The 24,775-nt window shown below is 46.2% G+C and overlaps 1 protein-coding gene across 2 annotated transcripts in view; it reads right to left on the bottom strand.

Annotated features, from left to right (window-relative positions):
- RTCA (RNA 3'-terminal phosphate cyclase) overlaps window positions 1-24,775 on the bottom strand; it is a 60,325-nt gene that overhangs the window by 18,749 nt on the left and 16,801 nt on the right. For both annotated transcript variants that reach the window (XM_063940073.1, XM_063940074.1), the window contains exons 3-6: window positions 18,126-18,226; window positions 14,007-14,150; window positions 13,243-13,366; window positions 3,666-3,724 (exon numbers count right to left, since the gene is read on the bottom strand). In XM_063940073.1, the coding sequence (XP_063796143.1) occupies window positions 3,666-3,724; window positions 13,243-13,366; window positions 14,007-14,150; window positions 18,126-18,226 (428 nt within the window). The remainder of the gene's footprint in view (window positions 1-3,665; window positions 3,725-13,242; window positions 13,367-14,006; window positions 14,151-18,125; window positions 18,227-24,775) is intronic.

Below are 24,775 nucleotides of genomic sequence, written 5' to 3'. Positions count from 1 at the left end.
TTTACCAAGGTAATGGCCGAAAGGATGATACTCCTTCGAAAATAAAAAAAGGGAGTTATAATTATCCCTACTTGGACGATCTCCTGATAAAGGCGAGGTCCAGGGAGCAGTTGTTGGTCGGAGTAGCACTATCTCGGGAAGTGCTACAACAGCACGGCTGGATTCTGAATATTCCAAAGTCGCAGCTGGTTCCTACGACGCGTCTACTGTTCCTGGGTATGGTTCTGGACACAGAACAGGAAAAAAGTGTTTCTCCCGGAGGAGAAGGCCAAGGAGTTGTCATCTCTAGTCAGAGACCTCCTAAAACAAATACAGGTGTCGGTGCATCAATGCACGCGAGTCCTGGGAAAGATGGTAGCTTCTTACGAAGAAATTCCATTCGGCAGGTTCCATGCAAGGATCTTCCAGTGGGATCTGTTGGACAAGTGGTCCGGGTCGCATCTTCAGATGCATCGGCTGATAGCCCTGTCTCCAAGGGCCAGGGTGTCGCTGTTGTGGTGGCTGCAGAGTGCTCATCTTCTAGAGGGCCGCAGATTCGGCATACAGGACTGGGTCCTGGTGACCACGGATGCCAGCCTTCGAGGCTGGGGGGCAGTCACACAGGGAAGAAACTTCCAAGGACTATGGTCGAGTCAGGAGACTTCCCTACACATAAATATTCTGGAACTAAGGGCCATTTACAATGCCCTAAGTTAGGCTAGACCCCTGCTTCAACACCAGCCGGTGCTGATCCAGTCAGACAACATCACGGCGGTCGCCCATGTATACCAAAAGGGCGGCACAAGAAGCAGGATGGCGATGGCAGAAGCCACAAGGATTTTCCGATGGGCGGAAAATCATGTGTTAGCACTGTCAGCAGTGTTCATTTCCGGAGTGGACAACTGGGAAGCAGACTTTCTCAGCTGGCACGACTTCCACCCGGGAGAGTGGGGATTTCATCCAGAAGTCTTCCAAATGATTGTACACCATTGGGAAAGGCCACAGGTGGACATGATGGCGTCCCGCCTCAACAAAAAGCTAAAAAGATATTGCGCCAGGTCAAGGGACCCTCAGGCGATAGCTGTGGACGCTCTGGTGACACCGTGGGTGTACCAGTCGGTTATGTGTTCCCTCCTCTTCCTCTCATACCCAAGGTACTGAGGATAATAAGAAAAAGAGGAGTAAGAACTATACTCATTGTTCCGGATTGGCCAAGAAGAGCTTGGTACCCGGAACTACAAGAACTGATCTCAGAGGACCCATGGCCTCTGCCGCTCAGACAGGACCTGCTGCAGCAGGGGCCCTGTCTGTTCCAAGACTTACCGCGGCTGCGTTTGACGGCATGGCGGTTGAACGCCGGATCCTGAAGGAAAAGGGCATTCCGGAGGAAGTCATCCCTACGCTGATTAAAGCTAGGAAAGAAGTGACCGCAAACCATTATCACCGCATATGGCGAAAATATGTTGCGTGGTGTGAGGCCAGGAAGGCCCCAACGGAGGAATTTCAGCTGGGCCGTTTTCTGCACTTCCTACAGTCAGGGGTGACTATGGGCCTAAAATTGGGTTCCATTAAGATCCAGATTTCGGCTCTGTCGATTTTCTTCCAGAAAGAACTGGCTTCACTGCCTGAAGTTCAGACATTTGTTAAGGGAGTGCTGCATATTCAGCCCCCTTTTGTGCCTCCAGTGGCACCTTGGGATCTCAACGTGGTGTTGGATTTCCTAAAGTCGCATTGGTTTGAGCCACTTAAAACCGTGGATTGGAAATATCTCACGTGGAAAGTGGTCATGCTGTTGGCCTTGGCTTCGGCCAGGCGTGTGTCAGAATTGGCGGCTTTGTCATGTAAAAGCCCTTATCTGATTTTCCATATGGATAGGGCAGAATTGAGGACTCGTCCCCAGTTTCTCCCTACGGTGGTATCAGCTTTTCATTTGAACCAACCTATGTAGTGCCTGCGGCTACTAAAGACTTGGAGGATTCCAAGTTGTTGGACGTAGTCGGGGCCCTGAAAATTTATGTTTCCAGGACAGCTAGTGTCAGGAAAACTGACTCGCTATTTATCCTGTAGGCACCCAACAAGCTGGGTGCTCCTGCTTCAAAGCAGACTATTGCTCGCTGGATCTGTAGTACGATTCAGCTTGCACATTCTGCGGCTGGACTGCCGCATCCTAGATCAGTGAAAGCCCATTCCACGAGGAAGGTGGGCTTTTCTTGGGCGGCTGCCCGAGGGGTCTCGGCTCTACAACTTTGCCGAGCAGCTACTTGGTCGGGGTCAAACACATTTGCTAAATTCTACAAGTTTGACACCCTGGCTGAGGAGGACCTAGAGTTTGCCCATTCGGTGCTGCAGAGTCATCCGCACTCTCCCGCCCGTTTGGGAGCTTTGGTATAATACCCATGGTCCTTACGGAGTCCCAGCATCCACTTAGGACGTCAGAGAAAATAAGATTTTACTCACCGGTAAATCTATTTCTCGTAGTCCGTAGTGGATGCTGGGCGCCCATCCCAAGTGCGGATTGTCTGCAATACTTGTATATAGTTATTGTTTAACTAAAGGGTTATTGTTGAGCCATCTGTTGAGAGGCTCAGTTATATTTCATACTGTTAACTGGGTATAGTATCACGAGTTATACGGTGTGATTGGTGTGGCTGGTATGAGTCTTACCCGGGATTCAAAATCCTTCCTTATTGTGTCAGCTCTTCCGGGCACAGTATCCTAACTGAGGTCTGGAGGAGGGTCATAGTGGGAGGAGCCAGTGCACACCAGGTAGTCCTAAAGCTTTCTTTAGTTGTACCCAGTCTCCTGCGGAGCCGCTATTCCCCATGGTCCTTACGGAGTCCCAGCATCCACTACGGACTACGAGAAATAGATTTACCGGTGAGTAAAATCTTATTTTTTCATTGATTTGCAGATCATTTTCAGTTAAACAGATCTTCCAATCTTGAAAGACTCATCAGTTTACTAGAAACAGTCTGCATATCTGCTGATTGCTGGTGTATGGGCAACAATCTACAGCCCCAATTGATCTGTGAAATTAAACACGTTGAAAAACCTGGTTTATCAATCACAAATCGATTTGTGGCCGAAATCTGGAATCTATGAACATAATATATTGCAGATTTATTGAACAATCAGCTGCAAAACGTCAGATTGTCCCAATTGATGGCTGATGTATTGGCCCCTTAAGACTGGAAACTTGACATAGTTGTTGGGGCAAATTGATAACTGTCATATGGTGGGTGAGGGGCATATGCAGAACCACAATCCCCTCATCTCCATTATGTTAAAATTATTAACATGACTTTTCCAAATGTAATTTTGCCTAAGGGGCTATTATCTGTATCACTGAAATTGTTGCTACTGTAGGACCACATAACCTTCTATACACTGCAATTCATGCAGAACTTTTATATTAATTATAGATGATTTTAGAGATTTAACAGACATATTAGCATGTCTCAGCAGCACATAGCTCATTAGTTCCCATATGTGGTCCTCAAGGAAACCCAACAGTCCAGGTTTTAAGGCTATCCATGCTTAGGCACAGGTGGCTTAATTAGTACCGCAGTCGGTTTGATTATACCATTTGTGTACAAGCAGGGATATCCCTAAAACCTGGACTGTTAGGGTACCTTGAAGATCACATTTGAGAACCACTGACATAGCTGGTCTGCATTGCTTCTCACCTTCTCCTGATGTCACAATCCAACTTAAAGGAGAAATGTTCTGCAATTGGCTTGAAGACCTGATGGGGTGGAGGGAAAAATACCACAGAAAAAAGTACCAATTATTGATTCAAATGTATTATTAGGACGGAAATACAGATAAATAAAGAATTAGTGTGCTCTGTCCCAAATAAATATGTTTGTCTCCAGGACATGATGTAGATGGCATCCCGACGTACGGGATGTTAGCAGTCAGAAAACAGACGCTGGAATCCAGACGCCTGTCAGAATGCCAGCGCCAGAATCCAGTCAACCAACATCCTGAATGCAAGTATGCCGGGGAGGGTTAGGGTTAGGCTGTGGGAAGGGGTGTTCATTTACTTTGTCCCACCTGTTGGGATTTAGGCAATCGCGATGCGGTGTCTGTATTCTAACCACCAGCATCCCCACCCTTCTGTCCTTAGCATATAAAATGTCTACATAAATCTATATTCCCTTACTGCACACACAGAGCTGAACTGCAGATGTGTTTATGAGCGGTTTAATGTATAGTAGTAAAGATTCATGCACGTCTGCCGTTTATGTCCTGTTATCACTATATACAGCACTCTAAGTATATGCGTAGGAGTAAATCCAATTAACTCACCCATAGCGTTATCAACGGTAGGTTTTACCATAACAATTATTTCTCCGGCAGGGTCCACAGGTTACCCATAGGATAACATCGGGATGTCCCAAAGCAATTTAGTGGAGGGGGCGCTCCTTATTGGACAGGAGAATCCTTCGCCCGAATTCAGCGTCCTGAGAGGCAAAGGTATTAAAGGCATAATGTTTAATGATTGTGTTAATGGAAAACCATGTGGCTGCCTTACATATCTGTTCTGCTGAAGCACCAGGTTGTGCTGCCCATGACGAACCTACTTTACGAGTAGAGTGAGCAGAGACATTAGCCGTAACAGGGAGATCAGCTTGAGAGTATGCTTCTGAAATGGTCATCCAAAACCACCTCGCCAGTGTCTGCTTATCAGCAGGCCATCCTCTCTTGTGAAATCCATAGAAAATGAAGAGAGTGTCTGTCTTTCTGATGGCACTGGTACGATCCACATAGATCCTTAAGGCGCGGACTATGTCCAACTATGCATCTCCCGCAGAAAGGTCCGGGCTCTGAAAGGCTGGGACTACAATTTCTTTGTTAAGGTGGAATGTAGATAGTGATACCACCTTCGGAAGATACCCAGATTTGGTTCTGAGAATCGCTCTATCTGGATAAAAATCAGAAACGGAAGCCGACATAACAATGCCCCTAAATCTGAAACTCTTCTAGCTGAATCAATAGTCAGTAGATAGAGAACTTTAGCTGTCAACCATAAGAACTGCTCGTTTAAGTGGTTCAAATGGGGCAATATTAGTACTACTTAAATCCCAAGGTACTGTAGGAGGAACAAAATAAGGTTGAATGTGCACCATTCTCGGGAATAAAGTGCACACATCCTGTAGGTTAGCAATTTTCTTTTGGAACCATACAATCAATGCTGACACTTCCCCTCTCAAGGAAGCCACCCGAAAACCTTTGTCCATTCCTACCTGAAGGAATGCCAGGACTCTGGAAACTCTGAATGCCCTAGGGTCAAATTTCTGGTTACTGCACCATTGAATATCGAACTTGCCATATTCGGTGATAAATGCAAGCTGAGAAAGGTTTCCTTGCTCTGAGCATTGTGTGAATTACCTGTTGTGAGAATCCTATTGCTTTCAGGATGGAAGTCTCAAGAGCCACGCCGTCAAAGACAGTCGATCCAGGTGCTTGTGATAGCAAGGACCCTGATACAGTAGATCTGGACGTTGAGGGAGTAGGAATGGAACAACCATCGACAGCCTCTGCAGATCTGTGTACCAATGTCTTCTGGGCCAAACCGGAGCTATCTGTATCACGGCTCCCTTCTTTCGCATTACCCTGGGCACAGGGTGATCGGTGGAAACATATAGGCCAGACGAAAGTCCCATCTTACTGACAGGGCATCCACAAAGGTCGCTTTGGGATCCTTTATTCATGACCCGTATGCGGGAACTTTATTGTTCTGGTGTGATGCCATGAAATCTATTTCCGGTAACCCCCATTTGTCTACCAGAATTTGGAAGACCTCTGGGTGTAAACCCCACTCGATTGCATGAATGGCGTGTCGACTGAGAAAATCCGCTTCCCAGTTTAGGACTCCCGGAATGAACACTGTGGACAAGGCTGGAGTTCTGCCCACTGTAATGTGTGACTTCCCTCCTTCATTGCATTCTGGCTGCGAGTTCCTCCCTTATGGTTGAGGTACGCTACTGCCGTTGCATTGTCCAAGCGGATCTAGTCTGGTTTCCCCTGGAGGATGTCCTTTGCCTGAATAAGAGATATATATATATATATATATATATATATATATATATATATATATATATATATATCCCGAAGTTCCAATATATTTATTGACAGACAATTTTCTTCTTCAGTCCACTGCCCCTGGAAGCAACTCCTTTCCGACACCACTCCCCAGCCCTGAAGGAGTCAGTTGTCAGAATTTCCCAATCCGATATCCAAAAGGGTCTCCCTTTGTCCAGATGGGATGTTTGTAGCCACCAGGCTAATGACCTCCTTACTTCCAGAGGAAGGACCATAGTCTGCTTTTTTATTGTCTGATGAAAGCCATTCCATTTGGAAAGGATCATATGTGGCAGAGGCCTCAAATGGAACTGAGCATACTCCACCATGTTGAATGTCGACACCATCAACCCCTCACTCGTATCGTGGCGTGAATGGATATCCCTCGATTATGTAGCAGAACCTGAATTCTTGACTGAATTTTGGATATTTTGTTTAGAGGTAAAATTAGTCTCTGAAGATGTGAATCCAGTACAGCCCCCAAATGAGTCATCCGTTGTGATGAAACTAGGGACGACTTTGCCCAATTTATGAGCTGTGTCTCTCTAAACAAGCAATTGTCTGTTGCAGATGACACTGAAACAATTACTGAGACTGTGCCAGGATGAATAAGTCATCGAGGTATGAAAAAATCCCCTGCTGATGGAGAGAAGATGCCATCACCACCATAATTTTGGGGAATACTCTGGGAGCTGTGTCCAGTTCAAATGATAGGGCCTGAAACTGAAAATGATGCTGGAGGATAGCAAACCTAAGATAGCGTTGATGGGACAATGCTATAGGAAACTGTAGGAAAACATCCTAGATATCCAGGCATACCATAAAATCCTCCGGCTCCATGGCCAAAATAATGGAACATAAAGTCTCCATATGAAAATGAGGCACCCAAATGTACTTGTTCAGCACTTCGAGATCGAGTATAGGCTGGAACGACCCATTTGGCTTCTGGACTAGAAACATGTTGGAATAAAAAACCCTGTCCTCATTGTGCAGGAAACACTTAACCGTGAGATACCACTACTTGCACCCAGGCATCTGTGGTAGACTGCTGCCAGATCTGTGCAAACTGAAGAAGTCTGCCTCCCACCCTGGGGTCCCTCAGGTGAATGCCCGCACCATCAGGCTGATGACTTATCTTCTGATTTGGATGCCGGTCCTCTGGTAGCTCAATGTTTTTTAGTCTTACTAGACTTGTCAGATTGAGACTATTTGCCATCACCCTTTCCTTTTGCTTTTCCTTGAGTCCGAAATGGCAGAAAAGCTGGACATCTAGGCTTAGATTTGGGTGTGAAAGGAACTTACTTTATTGGAATCTGCTTCTGACTCCAAAATACTGTTTAATTCTTTAACAGAAAGAATATCTCCAGTAAAAGGCAAAGGGGTATATTCAATTGAAGTCGAAAGCTGCAGTCTGTTGAAAAGACGTCAGTTTGACTTTTTTAGGTCAGAAGGGGTTCCGACCTATTCAATATATTCGACAAGTCGAGGAATTCGACTTGTCGAAAAGCACGTGGATCGGCGGAATAGCTGCCGATCCATGTGCTTGTCGGTTTTGGCCCCCTTTGCGACCATCTCACTTCGACTTTAAAAAAAGTCGAAGTGAGATGCGGGAGCAGTGACGGGGAGAGCAGCGGGCAGCCAGACGGGGAGAGCAGGAGGATGTCACAGCAGCGTCCACCCGGCTCCAGCCAGCGAGACCTCGCTTGCTGGAGCCGGGTGGACGCTGCCGTGAGCAGCAGCTGTGATGCGGAACCGTGGAGAGGGACGGGGAGAGGCAGAGAGACGAGGGGGGAGAGCCGCAGGCAGACGGGGGAGAGCAGCGCTACAGCAGCAGCTATATAGCTGCTACTGTAGCGCTGCTCTCCCCCGTCTGCCTGCAGCTCTCCCCCATCTAAGCTCCTGCATCTCAATTCGACTTTTTTTAAAGTCGAATTGATAATGCATTCAATATCCCAGGTCGGATCCATTCCGACAAATGAGTGTCGGAATGGATCCGACTTCAGTTGAATATACCCTAAAGACTGCAGAACATTCTTGGATGTTTCCATGCTTTCCATGTACGTACCCAGACCATTCTGCGAGCTGCTACTGCTGAGGCGGATGCCTGAGAGACAATTGGAGGTCAAAAGGAATGAAAAGTGGTACTCTTTGCCTTTGCTGCAGAAGGATTAGTACTTGGGAAAAACGCAGTCATAGCAGTTGCCAAGTCAGTCACAATCTTATTCAGATCCTCCCCAAAAAGGATGTCTCCCTTAAAAGGGAGCACCTCCAAGGTCTTTCTGGAGCCTAGGTCTACCTTCCAGGACCTCAACCACAGAATTCGGCGAGCCAGTATAGACGTAGTAGATGCCTTGGCCGCCATTACACCTGCCTCAGAGGCCACTTACTGAATATAGTGGGAGGCTATGGTAATATGAGACAGACATTATCTGGCAGTGTCAGAAATATCCTGAGGCAGCTCATCCTCAATTGCCTGAACCCATGCTTAAATTCCTTTCGCGTCACAGGAGGCTGCTATAGTGGGTGTATGTACAGCACCGGTAAGAGTAAATAGACTTCAGGCATCCCTACACACGCTTATCCGTCAGTTCCTTCAGTGAGGTAACAGTGGTGACAGGCAGAGTAGATGACACCACAAGACGGGCGACATGAGAGTCCACCGGCGGTGGAGTTTCCCACTTGTTACTCAACTCTGCAGGGACAGGATAAAGAGCTAGCATCTTTTTAGACAGGGAAAATTTCTTTCCTGGAGACCAGGATTCCAGACGTATGTCAATTAAATGGTCATAATGTGGTAAGACTACTTTAGTAACCTTCTGATGTTTGAACTTATCAGGTTTCTTAGACGCAGTAGTGGGATTGATCTCATCATCAATTTGGAGAATCAGCTTAATAGCCTCCACTAGGTCAGGATCATCAACCTGGGCTGTAGATTCCTCATCAGAAGAGACTGTATCAGTGTCTGATGGATCAGTATATTCCCCATGCTCATCAGAAGAACTATCCAAAATATTAGTGGATTGTGAGGAAGAAATGGCCCGCTTAGATGACCCCTTGACCCCAGAGGGACATGGGGTAGACTTTTGTCTAACCAAAGATTGATTTAATTGTTGTAACTGGGTAGACAGAGTGTCCGCCTATGGCGGATTAACTACAGGGACAATATGTGGCTGCAATGGCACAGGAGGTCCCACAAGGGGCGTCACAAGCGTATTCAGGATACTTGAGAACGCTGCCCAAGGTGGTTCCTGATTGGCCACAGGCTGACTGGGAGATGTATGGCACCCAGTGCCTGAACCATCAGCTAAAACTTCCCCCTCAGGTAAATCCTTGGTGCCAGCACTGCATGATACAGAAGCGTCCGCAGATTTCCCGCCCTGTGTGGCAGACATTATAGGAAATGTAGCCTTAGAGCGTAACAGTACAATATAGCCAGACAAAGACAATACCTGCAAATAACCCCCTGATTTATGCGACAGTAAATACAGGGCACAAACAGAGGATCAAAGTGGTAAGAGGTGACTGAAATACACAGTAAAAAACCCCAAACAGTATATACTGTGTAGCACTTAAATATATATTATATATATATATATATATATATATATATATATATATATATATATATATATATATATATATATTTTACACACACATACATGTATACACATACACACACCTAGCCCCCCAGGGTACAGAATATAGTGATGGCAAGAAGTGTGATACGTGAGAATGAAATCCACACTGCACCTACAGGCACACTCAGTCACAGGTACAATGCAGAAATTTTTACAGACAAACAATAAAACTGCACTGGACTATAAAATTAAATATAGATATGTATGTATATAGATAGATATTACAATGCACAGTAGATACTGGATGTACATCACAGAATACTTGTACTAAATATTCAGGTAGCAGTACACTAAATATTCAGGTAGCAGTACAACTATGACTGTCTAAAATGACATGTAGAATGACATGTAGAATACTTAAGTGCCTGTAAATGCACAGCGCTGATGAGACAGGTGGCTTTACAGAGGAGACAGTGCCCAGCAGTCCTGGAGATAAGCCCAGCTACTTGTGGAAAGATGGCGCCAAAATCTCTGTCGGGGAGTGAGGGAGTGTGAAATGCAGCTCCAGGCCGGGAACACCAGCAGTAGATGGCGCCCGGAGCTGGGGGAGAGGCTACAGGTCAGCGCCTTATTCCCTATGCTGTCCTCACCACCGGGTACTGTGGAGCCTATGTAAAATGCATTTTTCGTAAATCCGACCTGTGCTCCCTGCCCAGGTTGATATAGTGGGGTCCCTGTGCAGCACAGTGTCCATGCCAGCGGCGCGGTCCATCTCCTGGGACCGCGATTTACCGGCGGGTCCCACCTGGGGGACCCTCTTACTCCTTCCTGATGTGCAGCCACGCGATCCAGGCGAGCGTCAGCGGTGGTGTGCCTGAAGACCAGTGTGCCGCCGCTGCAAATACCCTGGAACCTGGCCGCGGGAGTATGCAGCGCTGCTGGGGAGGTGCTGGAGCCGCAGAATGTCAGACTGACAAACAGTGCTGCGTCCCTTGAATCTTCTTTAAAAAGCTCTTCTCAGGGCTGCCTAGCGCAGCCCCCCCTGTTAGTGAACTGCTCTGCAGGCATCAACTCTCAAACTGAGCTCCAGTGCCCGGAGGCGGGGTTATAGAGGAGGCAGTGCAGTGCATCCTGGGAACAGTCAAAGCTTTAGCCTGTTGGTGCCTCGGATCAAGATACAACTCTACACCCCAATGTATTCCTTGTGGAATCCGAGTGTACCCCGCTGCAGAAATTAATTTCTGCCATGAAATATTAAAAATCATATCCAGGGACAGGCGTTCTGATAGGAGCTAGTCCTAGCAATGTGTAAGCTAAAGTAATTGCATCAGGGATCACTTTATGCTGCGAACCTATTGCGCATGCACGGTTATTAGACAGCACATGCCCCAGTGGCTGTTACAGCGTGGGGAGTGGGTGAGAGGACATAGGGGAGGGGAGGAACATATGAAGTGGGAGGACAGAAGGGCGCAGGGCTGGTCACAGGAGGGGCCAGCCAACAGTAACTAGCCACACTGTAGATGCTGGGGCTGGGTGCAGGGGGGAGTAGGGCCCTGGAGGCAGGAAGGGAAGGGCTGTGGGGAGGGAGGAGGTGGAGCAGCCGGAAATGGTATTATCTCTGTTCTGACACTGCCCTTATTAACTGAAGTTGGCAGCCATACTGCACCCTGCGAACCAGTACTTTGACTAGCGCCTCTCAAATATTGGAGGGGCCTAGGGTAGCCATAATGTAAGCATTCCTTTGTACAGTATAAGAGCATCTGCATCTAATACATACTGGTCTACCTGACCCCCTCCATGAGGGACAAAATGCTCTGTTCCTGGTCTCTCCTGGCAATGTATGTATGATTGCCATCACCTGTGGTAAGCTAGTCAATTGATAAGAAAGGTGTTTCACCACAGGTGATGGCAATCATACATTGCCAGGAGAGTCCAGGAACAGAGCATTTTCTCCCTCATGGAGAGGGTCAGGTAGGCAAGTATGATCTAATAGCCTCGCTGTAGAAGCTGTTACAGGTCTTAATGTGTTTTTTATGGGCTCGTTGATGCTTTAGTATATGAATGTTTGAATTGAACGTTCTTTATTTTAGATGTTAGTATCAACAAATTAATCTCTTTATTAATCAGGGCCAGATAACGATGGGGCGGACAGAGCTACAGCTCCAGGCCTCCACATAAACAAGGCATAATTATGACAGCATGATCATGATCAGCCTAACTGGCCACGCAATCTGCTATAAATTATAGGTATTGCAATGTAATTTCTAGTTCTCACAATACAGGTTGAGTATCCCATATCCAAATATTCCGAAATACGGACTTTTTTGAGTGAGATTGAGATAGTGAAACCTTTGTTTTCTGATAGCTCAATGTACACAAACTTTGTTTAATACACAAAGTTATTAAAAATATTGTATTAAATGACCTTCAGGCTGTGTGTATAAGGTGTATATGAAACATAAATGAATTGTGTGAATGTATACACACTTTGTTTAATGCGCAAAGTTATAAAAAATATTGGCTAAAATGACCTTCAGGCTGTGTGTATAAGGTGTATATGTAACATAAATGCATTCTGTGCTTAGATTTAGGTCCCATCACCATGATATCTCATTATGGTATGCAATTATTCCAAAATACGGAAAAATCCCATATCCAAAATACCTCTGGTCCCAAGCATTTTGGATAAGGGAGACTCAACCTGTATTATGCAATTTTTCTTTTTGTGATTATTTAGAGACCCATGGGTGCTGATAGTGTACGTGGTGTACACAACCATGTGACTCTGGCAACACCCACACATCACTAGTCACAGCTCCTGCCCTTATTAGTATAGGTCCTTTAACATTTTCAGCCCCAGACCCATTTGGCCCTTAATCTGGCACTGAGTGTAGTACAATATAAGGTTAATAGTGGGGTGAAATGGATTATAGTGTTGGTTTTATTAGATTCTATTAAGAGTAGGTTCAGATGATGATGATCAGGATGGCACTGATGTAGCAGTAATAGGCTAAAGCAGTGTTTCCTCTTTCCTCAGGGCTCTTCCTAATAGTGCAGATTTAACGCTCGCTTTACTGGAATACAAGTTACTTAACGAGTGCCCCAGGGGGTAATTCAGAGTTGATCGCAACAGCAAATTTGTTAGCAGTTGGGCAAAACCATGTGCACTGCAGGTGTGGCAGATATAACATTTGCAGAGAGAGTTAGATTTGGGTGGGTTAAATTATTTCTGTGCAGGGTAAATACTGGCTGCTTTATTTTTACACTGCAATTTAGATTTCAGTTTGAACACACCACACCCAAATCTAACTCTCTCTGCAAATGTTATATCTGCCCCCCTGCATTGCACATGGTTTTGCCCAACTGCTAACAAATTTGCTGCTGCGATCAACTCAGAATTACCCCCTCAGTCATTTAGTAATTTTAATTCAAGATGTGATGTTCAAGTTTGGATATACTTAAAAACTGTGTGAGAGGGGTTTGGGAATGACTGATCTTGAGGGTTGATACAGGATATATACAAACAAATTCAGTCAGGCAATAATCAGACATAGGAGTTTCCCTGAGATGGGGAAGTGATTAGATAATAAATACTAACCATTGTAGTGTAGTCAATCTGTGGGGCCATCTCTGCATTTGTACCTCCTTTGAAGATTAGCTCAGATGGGGTCTCAGCAAAGAGAACACAGGGAAGGGAAACCTGCAGCAGCAAGCACACACTCCTACAGAGAAAAGCGGTGGTATGAGGTGTGGTGAACAGTGCCTGGCGGATAGTTAGAGAGGCCGGCAGTATTGATGGATTACATTTCTAATGGGGACTACACACGGAGCAATTTTGGCACATTATCTCTGCGATCTGACTAGATTGCTAAGAAATGAAGCACAAATCGCTCCGTGTGTAGTGTTGCCAGCGACAGCGAGGCGCGGTCCCGCACGTCGCTATCGGGCATCTAGATCATTCAAGCATGCTTGAAATATCTAGATAGATCGCTTAGCAAGAGATGCCAAATCACCTGTGTGTAATGAAGCCAGTGATGAGCGATTTGCGTAACCCGAACAACTCCCTGAAATATTTTTTTGTTCTTAAAGAAATCGCCTACACTGAATCGCTTAGCACACATCTCTGACACATCGCTCACTGTTTATGGCCGATCCCGATTCTGCTAGCTCAAGACAAATCTCATACACTGAATCGCTCAGCACAAATCGCTGGCCAAAATTGCTCCGTATGTAGTCCCCATTAGTATCCAACTGACATTAATATTTGAAGACTAGAAAATAAAATCAATACAGTACAATGCCTGTATCCACAGATATTGGGTATGCAGTGTTTGTTAGTGACATTTCCATATACATACTGACCCAGCAGTCTTTGTATCAGCCATCAGTGCTCCCCCTTTTATCTTTCCAGGTGTAAAGCTTATCTCAGTGGACCCTATGTCTGCTTTTTCCAACTGCCCACCACACAGATCCCGAACAGTCTCCAGTCCAGAAAGGTGTTGTGGCCTGAAATATAGGTGACAATGAGTACATATTTATCATGTGTATGTATGTCTACTTTAAAGGATTCCATATTCCACTGGTAATCCAGGTGATGCCATGCTGAAGTAGGAACAGCCTGCTAAAGGGTCACGACCATAAAGTTAACATATATGAGACCTACTAATCCCATTCACAAACATATATTCAAGCGTTCCCAAACTTTGACCTAAATTGAGATATTGCATGTAAAATTGCTATGTGGCTGAATGTGAGCTCTATTGTAAGCATGAGCTCAAAAAGATTGCGCATCAGCATCTGAATGGAACTGGTCCAGATGCCAACCATAATGGTTACTAAATCCGTGCATGCAATGACTATCTCGTCATGCATGCCATCACTGTCTGACCGTGCTACTGTAAATGAAACTGGGTACACACCTATACAATAGTCGGCCCATTCTCCTAATATCCGAAGAACATACTGTACACTGTACATGTACGCTAAGCCGATGCAGCCGATGCGTTTGCTTGTAACACTCCTGCAATGGTCATGACTGGGAGGTTGCACCTTATGTATTGAACATGTGACCTCCCAATCCCCATCACGCTGTGCCGAGTGGGGGGAGAGATGTGTGCTGAGCGTTCTGTGCTAGATCGCTCAGCACACATCTCCCCGTGTGTACGGGGCTTAAGGCATCTCAAACATTTTCAGTTGTGATCAGCTACAAACACGTCTCCACATGTATTTGCAATGTTGTTTAGCTTTTTACCTATATGCATGCATGCATGCATACATACATACCAGTATATCATGCAATAAGGCAGATCTTGCTTGCTTACACATGGAGCAGTATAACTAAATCATGAATGCTTATCACGATTGTTGTGGTGAACTAACCTTCCAGCAGAACTGGTATGTGTTAGTACAGAAAGCAATAAAGTACATTAATACTGTAAGATGTGTTGTCAGTTTGGACTGATGTAGTCAAGGTGAATAAACTGAACCATATTTGCCATTACACACAAAACACACAACCCACAGTGTTGGATTGTAACTGTGGAGGCAGAGTGGTTCCCAGACCTTACTCATGCAGTCAGTGGAGAATGTGATAATGTATTGACAAAACAAGGAAAAAACTGCATAGCAGTGAGGTATAGTTCTTTAGTGTGCATAGTGGAAACTGTATGCATCTCTCTTCTAACTGAATGGGTACATACATTAGCAGGATACCATTAACCAAAAATTCCACTGTGACCCTCAGCCGCTAGAGAAATAATTTGGCTAGTCAGTGGGTCTCCCCAGAGGCAAATCACATAGGGGTAGATTTACAAAAAAATATGGAAAGTGGACATGTTGGCCATAGCAACCAATCAGATTCTACCTATTATTCCTCTATTGCATTCTAGAAAGTGATATACAGAATCGGATTGGTTGCTATAGGCAGCACTTCCACTTGTCTGTTAGAAGCCTTAGTAAATCTAACCCACAGTGTGAGAAACAGGAAGAGAAAAAGAAAGGACTCTTAGTGTGGGCTCACTTAAGTACAATAGAAAATAAGGGGTATATTCAATTGCAGTCGAAAGCTGCAGGTGTTGGCCCCCTTTCCGACCATCTCAATCCGACTTTAAAAAAAGTCTGATTGAGATGAGGGAGCTCAGAGGAGGAGATGTGGAGGGGGGAGGGGGGGGTGGGGGGGACCAGCAGGGAGACAGGGGAGAGCAGTGCTACAGCAGCGTTACAGGAGAATGTTACACAGCCGCCGCTCACGGCAGCGTCCACCTGGCTCCAGCAAGTGAGGTCTCACTTGCTGGAGCCGGGTGGACGCTGCTGTGAGGTCTGGCGGCGGTGCCCCATCCTCCGGCTACGTTGCTCTTCCCCGTCTCCCCCTCAAGGTTTATAAAATTTGTGAACTTGAGATCTGCCCGGTAGCTTGGCTACTAGATAAACATAAAAGCAGACTGCTGTAAGGTTATAAGTCAGGAAGCTATATGTTATAGACTTCACATCATAACATGCTTCTCACAAAAAGGTGTAGCTAATTACGTGAGGAATTTACCGTCGACCCGAATATAAGCCGAGGCACCTAATTTTACCACAAAAACCTGGGAAAACTTATTGACTCGAGTATAAGCCTAGGGTGGGAAATGCAGCTGTAGCCGTACACAGCCCTCAGTGCCAGATATGCCCCCATACTGCCAGATATGCCCCCACAGTGCCAGATATGCCCCCACAGTGCCAGATATGCCCTCATACTGCCAGATATGCCCCACAGTGCCTGATGTGCCAGATATGCCCTCATGCTGCCAAATATGCCCCACAGTGCCAGATGTGCAAGATATACCCTCATGCTGCCAGATATGCCCTCATGCTGCTGCCAGATATGCCCCTCATGCTGCTGCCAGATATGCCCCTCATGCTGCTGCCAGATATGCCCCTCATGCTGCTGCAAGATATGCCCCTCATGCTGCTGCAAGATATGCCCCTCATGCTGCTGCAAGATATGCCCCTCCTGCTGCTGCAAGATATGCCCCTCATGCTGCTGCCAGATATGCCCCTCCTGCTGCTGCCAGATATGCCCCTCCTGCTGCTGCCAGATATGCCCCTCATGCTGCTGCAAGATATGCCCCTCCTGCTGCTGCAAGATATGCCCCTCCTGCTGCTGCAAGATATGCCCCTCCTGCTGCTGCAAGATATGCCCCTCATGCTGCTGCAAGATATGCCCCTCATGCTGCTGCAAGATATGCCCCTCCTGCTGCTGCCAGATATGCCCCTCATGCTGCTGCCAGATATGCCCCTCATGCTGCTGCCAGATATGCCCCCCCCCCAAGTGCCAAATATGCTCCCCCAGTGCTGTTACTTACCCCTCCGTCGATCCCGCACTGTCTTCTGAAGGAGGGACACGGAGCGCACAGCGCGCGGCTCTCCTGTGTCCCTCCTGCATCTCCGGCGGCCGCGGCAGGTCTATTAAAGGAAGTGCCGGTTCGTGATCAGAGGTCACGAACGGGTACTTCCTTTAATAGACCCACCGCTGCCGCCGGAGATACAGGAGAGCCGCGCGCTGTGCACTCCCTGTCACTGTGCACTGACTCGAGTATAAGCCGAGGTGGCTTCTTCAGCACAAAAAAAAGTGCTGAAAAAGTCGGCTTATACTCGAGTATATACGGTAAGCTGCGGTGGCTCCAGAGGTAGGGCTGCAGCGCAGTCCAAAATTTAAACAGGGGAGCTACACCAACTGCCAGTAAGTTCCAGCCGGCAATGTTTGCCAGCGGTTCGGGTGACAGTTGGTGTAGTTCCCCTAATTGAATTTTGAACTATGCTGCAGCCCCACCTCCGGAGCCGCCTCTAATCAGTTGTCACAAAAGGTGACTCTTTCTTAAGTGTGCCCCCATAAAGGGTCCTTTCTTTTCAATCCCTGTGGCAGATGTACAGTATTAAGCCTGGAGAAGTGATAAAGCAGTGATAAGTGAAAGGTGATAACGCACCAGCCAATCAGCTCCAATATGTAAGTCGACAGTTAGGAGCTGACTGGCTGGTGTGTTATCACCTTCCACTTATCACTGCTTTATCACTTCTCCAGACTTAATACATCTGCCCCCCTGTTTTAATACCTTTTACATCCACTAATAAACTTAAATTTTGGGGAAAAAGTTCTTGTTATTTGTGGCACAGTATGTAGAACATGTGGGCCTGCTGTTTACATCATGCTACCTGGGCAAGGGGGTTTCAGAGACCTCTAAAGAAAATATGATCTCTATAGTGGCCCACTGCATATATTACAAATTATGATAGTTTATATGGTGATCCTGGGTGCAAATACACAAATGGAGTTGTGTCATCACCCCAGCCTATGGTGGTTTTAATAAATAGAACTTTTCTCAACACCGTTTTTTTCTCTTTTATATGTACAGTACAGAAGCAATACGCTTGACCTTTAAATACTATATATATATATATATATATATATATATATATATATATATAACTGAGTAATACAACTACCGCAGTCCTGGTGTACTTCGGCCTGCTCGGATCTTCAGAACACGCACCCGCAGCCCCAGGAGACAGCTCAGAGAAGTGCAGATTCGCAGGATCTGGCCACCCTATATATCCAACAAAAAGATGACCATAGAGTTAAGTAAATAATGAATAACATAAGAAACTGGTTATTCCCAGCACAGTGGTTAGCTTTTCTGTTAAAGCAATGGTTTCATGGGGTTACTTTCCAGCCAGTACAATGGACCAAATCAAATTATTTTTGGTCAATGTAATAGGCAAAACCAGTGCTGGTGGCTGCCAGTCATAACATATGTAGGCAAACAGAAGCAAATCCTGTCCCTCACCACATAACTGACCTAAGGATGACATATAAACATAATTTACTTAAATTTATTTTTTTTGTGTAAATTTCACAATAAGAAATGTTTGCCCTAGGGGTGCCGTGAAAAAAATGTGTGATGCTCTAGGGTACCGTGACTGAAAATAATTTGAGAACCACTGTGTTAGAAAATAGAGACTGTAAGCTCCACTGGGCAAGGACTGAAATGAATGATCAAATATCATCTGTAATAAGATCGCATTAACAAACTTTTTTTTTTTTTAAACTAGTTATATATGCACAAGTAAAAAAAAAAAAGAAAGAAAAAAAAAAAAAAAAAGGAGTGTTATGGTAGACTTACAATAGTTAACACTCTGTGAGGTACATTGGGTTCCACAGGGAAACATCGGGGTGTAGAATGGATCTTAATCCAGAGGCACAAACAGGCTAAAGCTTTAGGCTGTCCCAGGATGCATTGGGGCCTCCTCTATAACCCCGCCTCCAGGCACTGAAAGCTCATTTTTGTTAGCCAGTCCAATGCAGGAGCAGGCAAGAGAGAAGGTAGATGTTAGTCACATAGAACCACATTCTCACGAAAGGAGAAGGTACCAGCGGCTAATGCCATACAAACCCAGAGAAGCTAGGTGCGTCAGGGTGGGCGCCCTGTGAAACCTAATGTACCTCGCAGAAAAAGTGTTAACAATGGTAAGTCTACCATAACACTCCTTTTCTGCAGCAGGGTACATTGGTTTCCACAGGGAAACATCGAGGATGTCTTAAAGGAGTTCCTCAAGGGAGGTATAAAGGGAGTTCCTTAGCAGGTATGAAAATCCGCAGTCCAAAGGAAGCATACTGGGGAGGCGGAAGTATCAAAGGCATAGAACCTAAGAAAGGTGTTCAAGGAGGACTACGTAGCCGCCTTGCACAATTGTTCTGCGAACGAGCCACCCAAGAAGGTCCAAAAGACCGAGTAGAATGGCCTTTAATAACAGAAGGAGCTGGGAGTCCAGCCTGCGCATAAGCTTGTGCAATCACCATTCTAATCCATCTGGCCATGGTTTGCTTATTCGCAGGCCAGCCACGTTTGTGGAAACCAAACAGGGCAAAAAGGGTATCTGACCTCCTGATAGAGGCAGTCCTCTCCACATAGATATGGAGAGCCCTAACCAGGTGAAAAGATGACACCACCTTAGGCAAATAACCCGGTCGAGTTCGTAGCCTAGTCACTGTGAAATATCAGAAAGGGTGGACGACAGGACAAGGCGCTTAAGTCCAACACCCGTCTTGCAGAGGCAATAGCCAGCAAAAACAGGACCTTGACCATATGCCATTTAAGGTCCACCGACTCAAGAGGTTCAAATGGAGACTCTTGCAGGGCTTTTAGTACAACAGTCAAATCCCATGGAGTCACAGGAGGGACATAGGGAGGCCGAATCCTAAGTACACCCTGAGTGAAAGTATGAACGTCAAGTATAGACGCAATTTTTCTCTGAAACCATACCGACAAGGCAGATATGTGAACCTTGAGGGAGGCCAGACGAAGACCTTAGTCAAGTCCTCATTGCAGAAAAGCCAGAATTCTGGAAGTTCTGACCTAGAGATATAATAATTATTATCAGCACACCAGGTGAAGTAAGAATTCCAAACCCTGTAATAAATCCGGCAAGAGGCCGGTTTGTGGGCTTTCAACATATTCTGGATGACCGCCTTAGAAAAACCTTTGGCACTCAGGAGCGATGCTTCAAGAGCCACACCGTCAAAGCCAGTCTGGCCAGGTCTGGGTAGACACAAGGGCCCAGTACGAGGAGGTCCGAGTAGAAGAGGAGCCCCGTCAACAGACCCTGGGAGGTCTGAGAACCAATGCAGTCTAAGCCACGCTGGAGTGATTAGAAGTAGCGATCTTCCTTCTTGTTTGAACTTCCGTAGGACCCTCGGCAGAAGTGACAACCGAGGAAACAGATAGGGCAGCTGAAATTTCCATGGAATTGCCAGTGCATCCACGGACGCTGCCTGAGGATCCTTGGTCCGAGATCCGAAGACCAGAACCCTGTAATTGTGTTAAGACGCCATCCGGTCTACATCTGGTTAGCCCCACCTGTCCACTAGGAGTTGAAAGACTTCTGGATGAAGACTCCACACTCCGGCGTGCACGTCCTGGTGACTGAGGAAGCACGCTTCCCAGTTCAGGACGCCCGGAATGAACACTGCCGATATTGCTGGCAGATGTCTTTCCGCCCATCTAAAGAATTTATGACACTTCCATCATTGCCATGCGGCTTTGACTGCTGCCTTGATGATTTATGTTTGCCACCGTGGTGGCGTTGTCTGTACCAGAGGCAGGGCAAGAGATAGCACATTGAACACCGCCCTCAGCTCCAGAATGTTTATCAGGAGGAGCAATTCCTCCTTAGTCCAACGATCCTGAAAAGAGTGTTGCTCCAACACCGCGCCCCATCACCTCAGACTGGCGTCCGTTGTCAGCAGGACCCAGTCGGGGATCCAGAAGGGACGGCCGCTGCTCAATTGCTGGTCCTGTAGCCACCAGATCAGCGACAGATGAACCTCCGGAGTCAAAGTGATCATATGAGATCTGATCCTCTGAGGTAGGCTGTCTCACTTGGAAAGGATTAACCTCTGTAGAGGGCGGGAATTAAATTCAGCATACTCTACCATGTCGAAAGAACACCACCATCAGGCTGTACTTCCATCGCCGAGTGTATCGACACTCTGGGGCAACAAAGGGAGCATCTTATCCTGTCCTGAAGCTTCAGGACTTTTTCTGGAGACAGAAACAGCCGCTGACTGTGTGTGTCCAGGAGTACCCCCAAGTGCACCATGCTCTGAGCTGGGACCAGTGAGGACTTCTTCCAATTGATGAGCCACCCGTGGGCTTGCAGGAAAGTTACCATCAGTTGCAAATGAGGACATCGTGGGAATTTTCCAGAATCAGCAGGTCGTCCAGATACGGCAGGATTTTGACACCCTGATGACGGATATGGGCCGTCATTACAGCCATGACCTTGGTAAAGATCCGAGGAGCCGTAGCCAGTCCAAATGGCAGAGCCTGGAATTGATAGTGGAGGTTGCCAATTGCAAACCACAGAAACTGCTGATGCGACATGGCAATAGGTATATGCAGATACGCATCCTGTATATCCAGGGATAGCATATAGTCTCCGGGTTCCATAGCCAGTACAATTGAGCGCAGGGTTTCCATACGAAACCTGGACACTCTCACAAACTTGTTCAGAGATTTGAGGTTGAGTATAGGCCGGAAGGACCCATTGGGTTTTGGGACTAGAAACAGGGTCGATTTATAACCTCTGCATCTCTGAGACTGAGGTACCGGCACAACCACTCCTGTACTCAGGAGAGAACTGACAACAGTTTGCAAAGCTTGATGGGTCCGAAGGGAGAACTGTGGTGCAAAACTGGCTAGGGGGACATCTCTTGAAAGAGACAGCGTACCCGTGAGAGACAACTTCCAGCACCCATGCGTCTGAAGTGGTCTTTAACCAGACCTAGGCGAACTGTAGAAGTCGGCCTCCCACCCTGGGGTCCCCCAGGGGGTGGCCCGCCCCGTCATGCAGCAGACTTGTCTTGTTTAGAAGCAGGCTGATGGGCCGCCCAGGATTGTTTCACCTTGGGCTTGGTGGTTTTGGGAGCACAAAATTGTCTCGGCTATGCCTGACCTTTTGCTTTCCCTTGAGGCCGAAAGGAACAAAAGGTGGTACCTTTTGCCTTCTGTGCAGTAGGATTAGTATTTGGGAGAAAGGCAGTCTTAGCAGCTGCTAATTCAGACACAATTTTATTCAAGCCTTTCCCAAACAAAATGTCCCCAGTGAAGGGGAGTACCTCCAAGGTCTTTTTGGAGTCTAGGTCCACCTTCCATGACCTCAACCACAGAATACGGCGAGCCAGGACAGAGGTAGTCGACGGGCAGCTCTTCCTCTAATGCCTGAACCCATGCTTCAGTACCTTTTGCAGCCCAAGAGGCAGCAATAGTTGGTCTATGCACAGATCCTGTAATGGAGCAAACAGATTTCAGGCATTAATCCACACGCTTATCCGTCAGTTGCTTCAGTGAAGTGACAGGCAGAGTAGACGACACCACGAGGCTGGTGACGTGAAAATCCACCGGCGGTGAATTTTCTCCACTTGTTACATAACTCTGTTGGGAGAGGATAGCGAGCCAAGGCCCTTTTAGATAGAGGGAATTTCTTCCCTGGAGTAGACCAGGGTACCCGCCTGATGTCCACTAAATGGTCAGAATGGGGTAACAGATTTTTAACCACCTTCTGCCGTTTAAACTTATCAAGTTTCTTTGCCACAGTAGTGGAATCCTCATCATCAGAGATATGTAGGATTTGCTTAATAGCAACCACAAGGGCAGGGAGATCAATCTGCAAGGGAGAATCCTCATCAGTAACGGGTATGGGTCATTAGGTCGACCACTATAGCTCAACATGCACTAGGTCGACATGGTCATTAGGTCGACATGAACAAGGTCCACATGGAAAAAGGTTGACATGAGGGTTTTTTGTTTTTTTACTTTTTTTGGTGTTTTCTTTGTAAAGTGACGGGGAACTCCAATTAGTGCACCGTGTCCCCTCGCATGGCTCGCCATGCTTCAGGCAAAGTGCCTTGATCCACTACCGCTGTGCTCAGCACAGGTTACCGTTCCCAATTGTAGTCCACGTGGATCGTAAAGTATGAAAAAGTTCAAAAAACGAAAATAAAATAAATAAATGGAACCCCCCCCCAAAAAAACTCATGTCGACCTTTTCCATGTCGACCTAATGGCCATGTCGACCTAATGGCTGTTGACCTAAGTATTGTCGACCTAATGACCGTAGGCCTCAGTAACACCTTATTCAGTGTCTGACAGGATGGTATGCTCCCCCTCCTCTTCAGATAAAACAAAGAGGTATGTGGATTGTGAGGAGGAAGCAGCCCGCTTAGAGGACACAGAGACATGGAAGTGACCTGGGGTGGATTTTTATTTAACCAAGGACTGATTTAATTGCTGCAACTGGTTAGATAAATTTTCCGCCCAAGGCGGATTAACCATAGGGACAATTTGTAGCAGTAGTGGCACAGGTGGTCCCATTGGGGGCGTAAAGCGTTCTACCAGAGTGCCCAGTAGTTGGTGAACGCAGCTCGGGGTGGCTCCTGAGTAAGCACAGGAGCTGCAGACTGACTAGGAGACGTATGACACATAGTACATAGACCATCATACAAAACTTCCCCCACTGGTAAATCCTTGGAGCATACTCTGCATGCTGCAGGAGCGTACACAGATTTACTGCCCTTTCTGTTCGACATTATGATATGAATGCAACAACAGAGCGACTTTGTACGATAAAGCCAGACAAAGTACAATACCTGCAAATAAATCCGGTATTATGCGACTGAATACATAGTAGAATATATGTATTGGATTAATACTGTGTAGCACTATATTAACGGACCCAGACCTACTTAGCCACGTAGGGTGCAGAATGGAATAGAAGTAATGAGCGCTTGATATGTATGTATGTGTATATGCGCAAAACCTGCGGAAAAATAAAAAGTTAATAAAATGTTTACAGCCCTTTTAGGACTTTTTAAGGATCGGGTTCCAATTAAGCCAAAAGATACGGATTAATATGATTCCTGTCTAACCCCATCTAAATACCGGTCAGTCCGTTTTGGTGATAGCAGAGCTTCCAAACCAGCGTGTGGTGGAATTCCTTGCTCCTGTGTTCTTGCAGAACGATGATTACGGCACCTGTAGCTTGATGAAAAATACGGTGCCCGCTCTCCACTGTTGAACTGTATTAGCGGCTGACGGCTATAATTAGCGGCTGACGGCTATAATTAGCGGCTAACGGCTGGCGGCTGTGATTATCGGCTGACGGCCGGCTGGTTCCCCGTCTGTGTCACGTTTAGTGTTACAGTTTAGTGCACAGCATTAGGTCCTTAAAGCATAAAACCAACGCGTTTCAGGCATAAGCCCTTCATCTAGGATAAATGGTGGACATCCTCCAACCCTTTTTATAGGTTAAAACTTTATTGAAAAAACGGAAGTTCACAGTTAAAAACAGCGGTTGCCATGTGTCCTAATTTTGTATTAGGAACAAAGAAGTCTGTCCATGATGTTTTTTGATTTTTCCTTTGATATTTATATGGTTTTGCGCAATTCTAATAATGTAGTATGTATATGTTAAAATATGCTATTTACCTATATTAATTTATAAAAAAGCATTTAGTTCTATATCAATATTTAACCCCTTAGGTGTTAGCGTATCCATAACATAAATCCATTTTGTTTCAGTCTGTTTTAAAGTTTGTG

Source organism: Pseudophryne corroboree, chromosome 9 (genome assembly GCF_028390025.1).
Source record: "Pseudophryne corroboree isolate aPseCor3 chromosome 9, aPseCor3.hap2, whole genome shotgun sequence".
Taxonomy (NCBI): domain Eukaryota; kingdom Metazoa; phylum Chordata; class Amphibia; order Anura; family Myobatrachidae; genus Pseudophryne; species Pseudophryne corroboree.
This window is presented reverse-complemented; position numbering and strand designations above follow the sequence as displayed.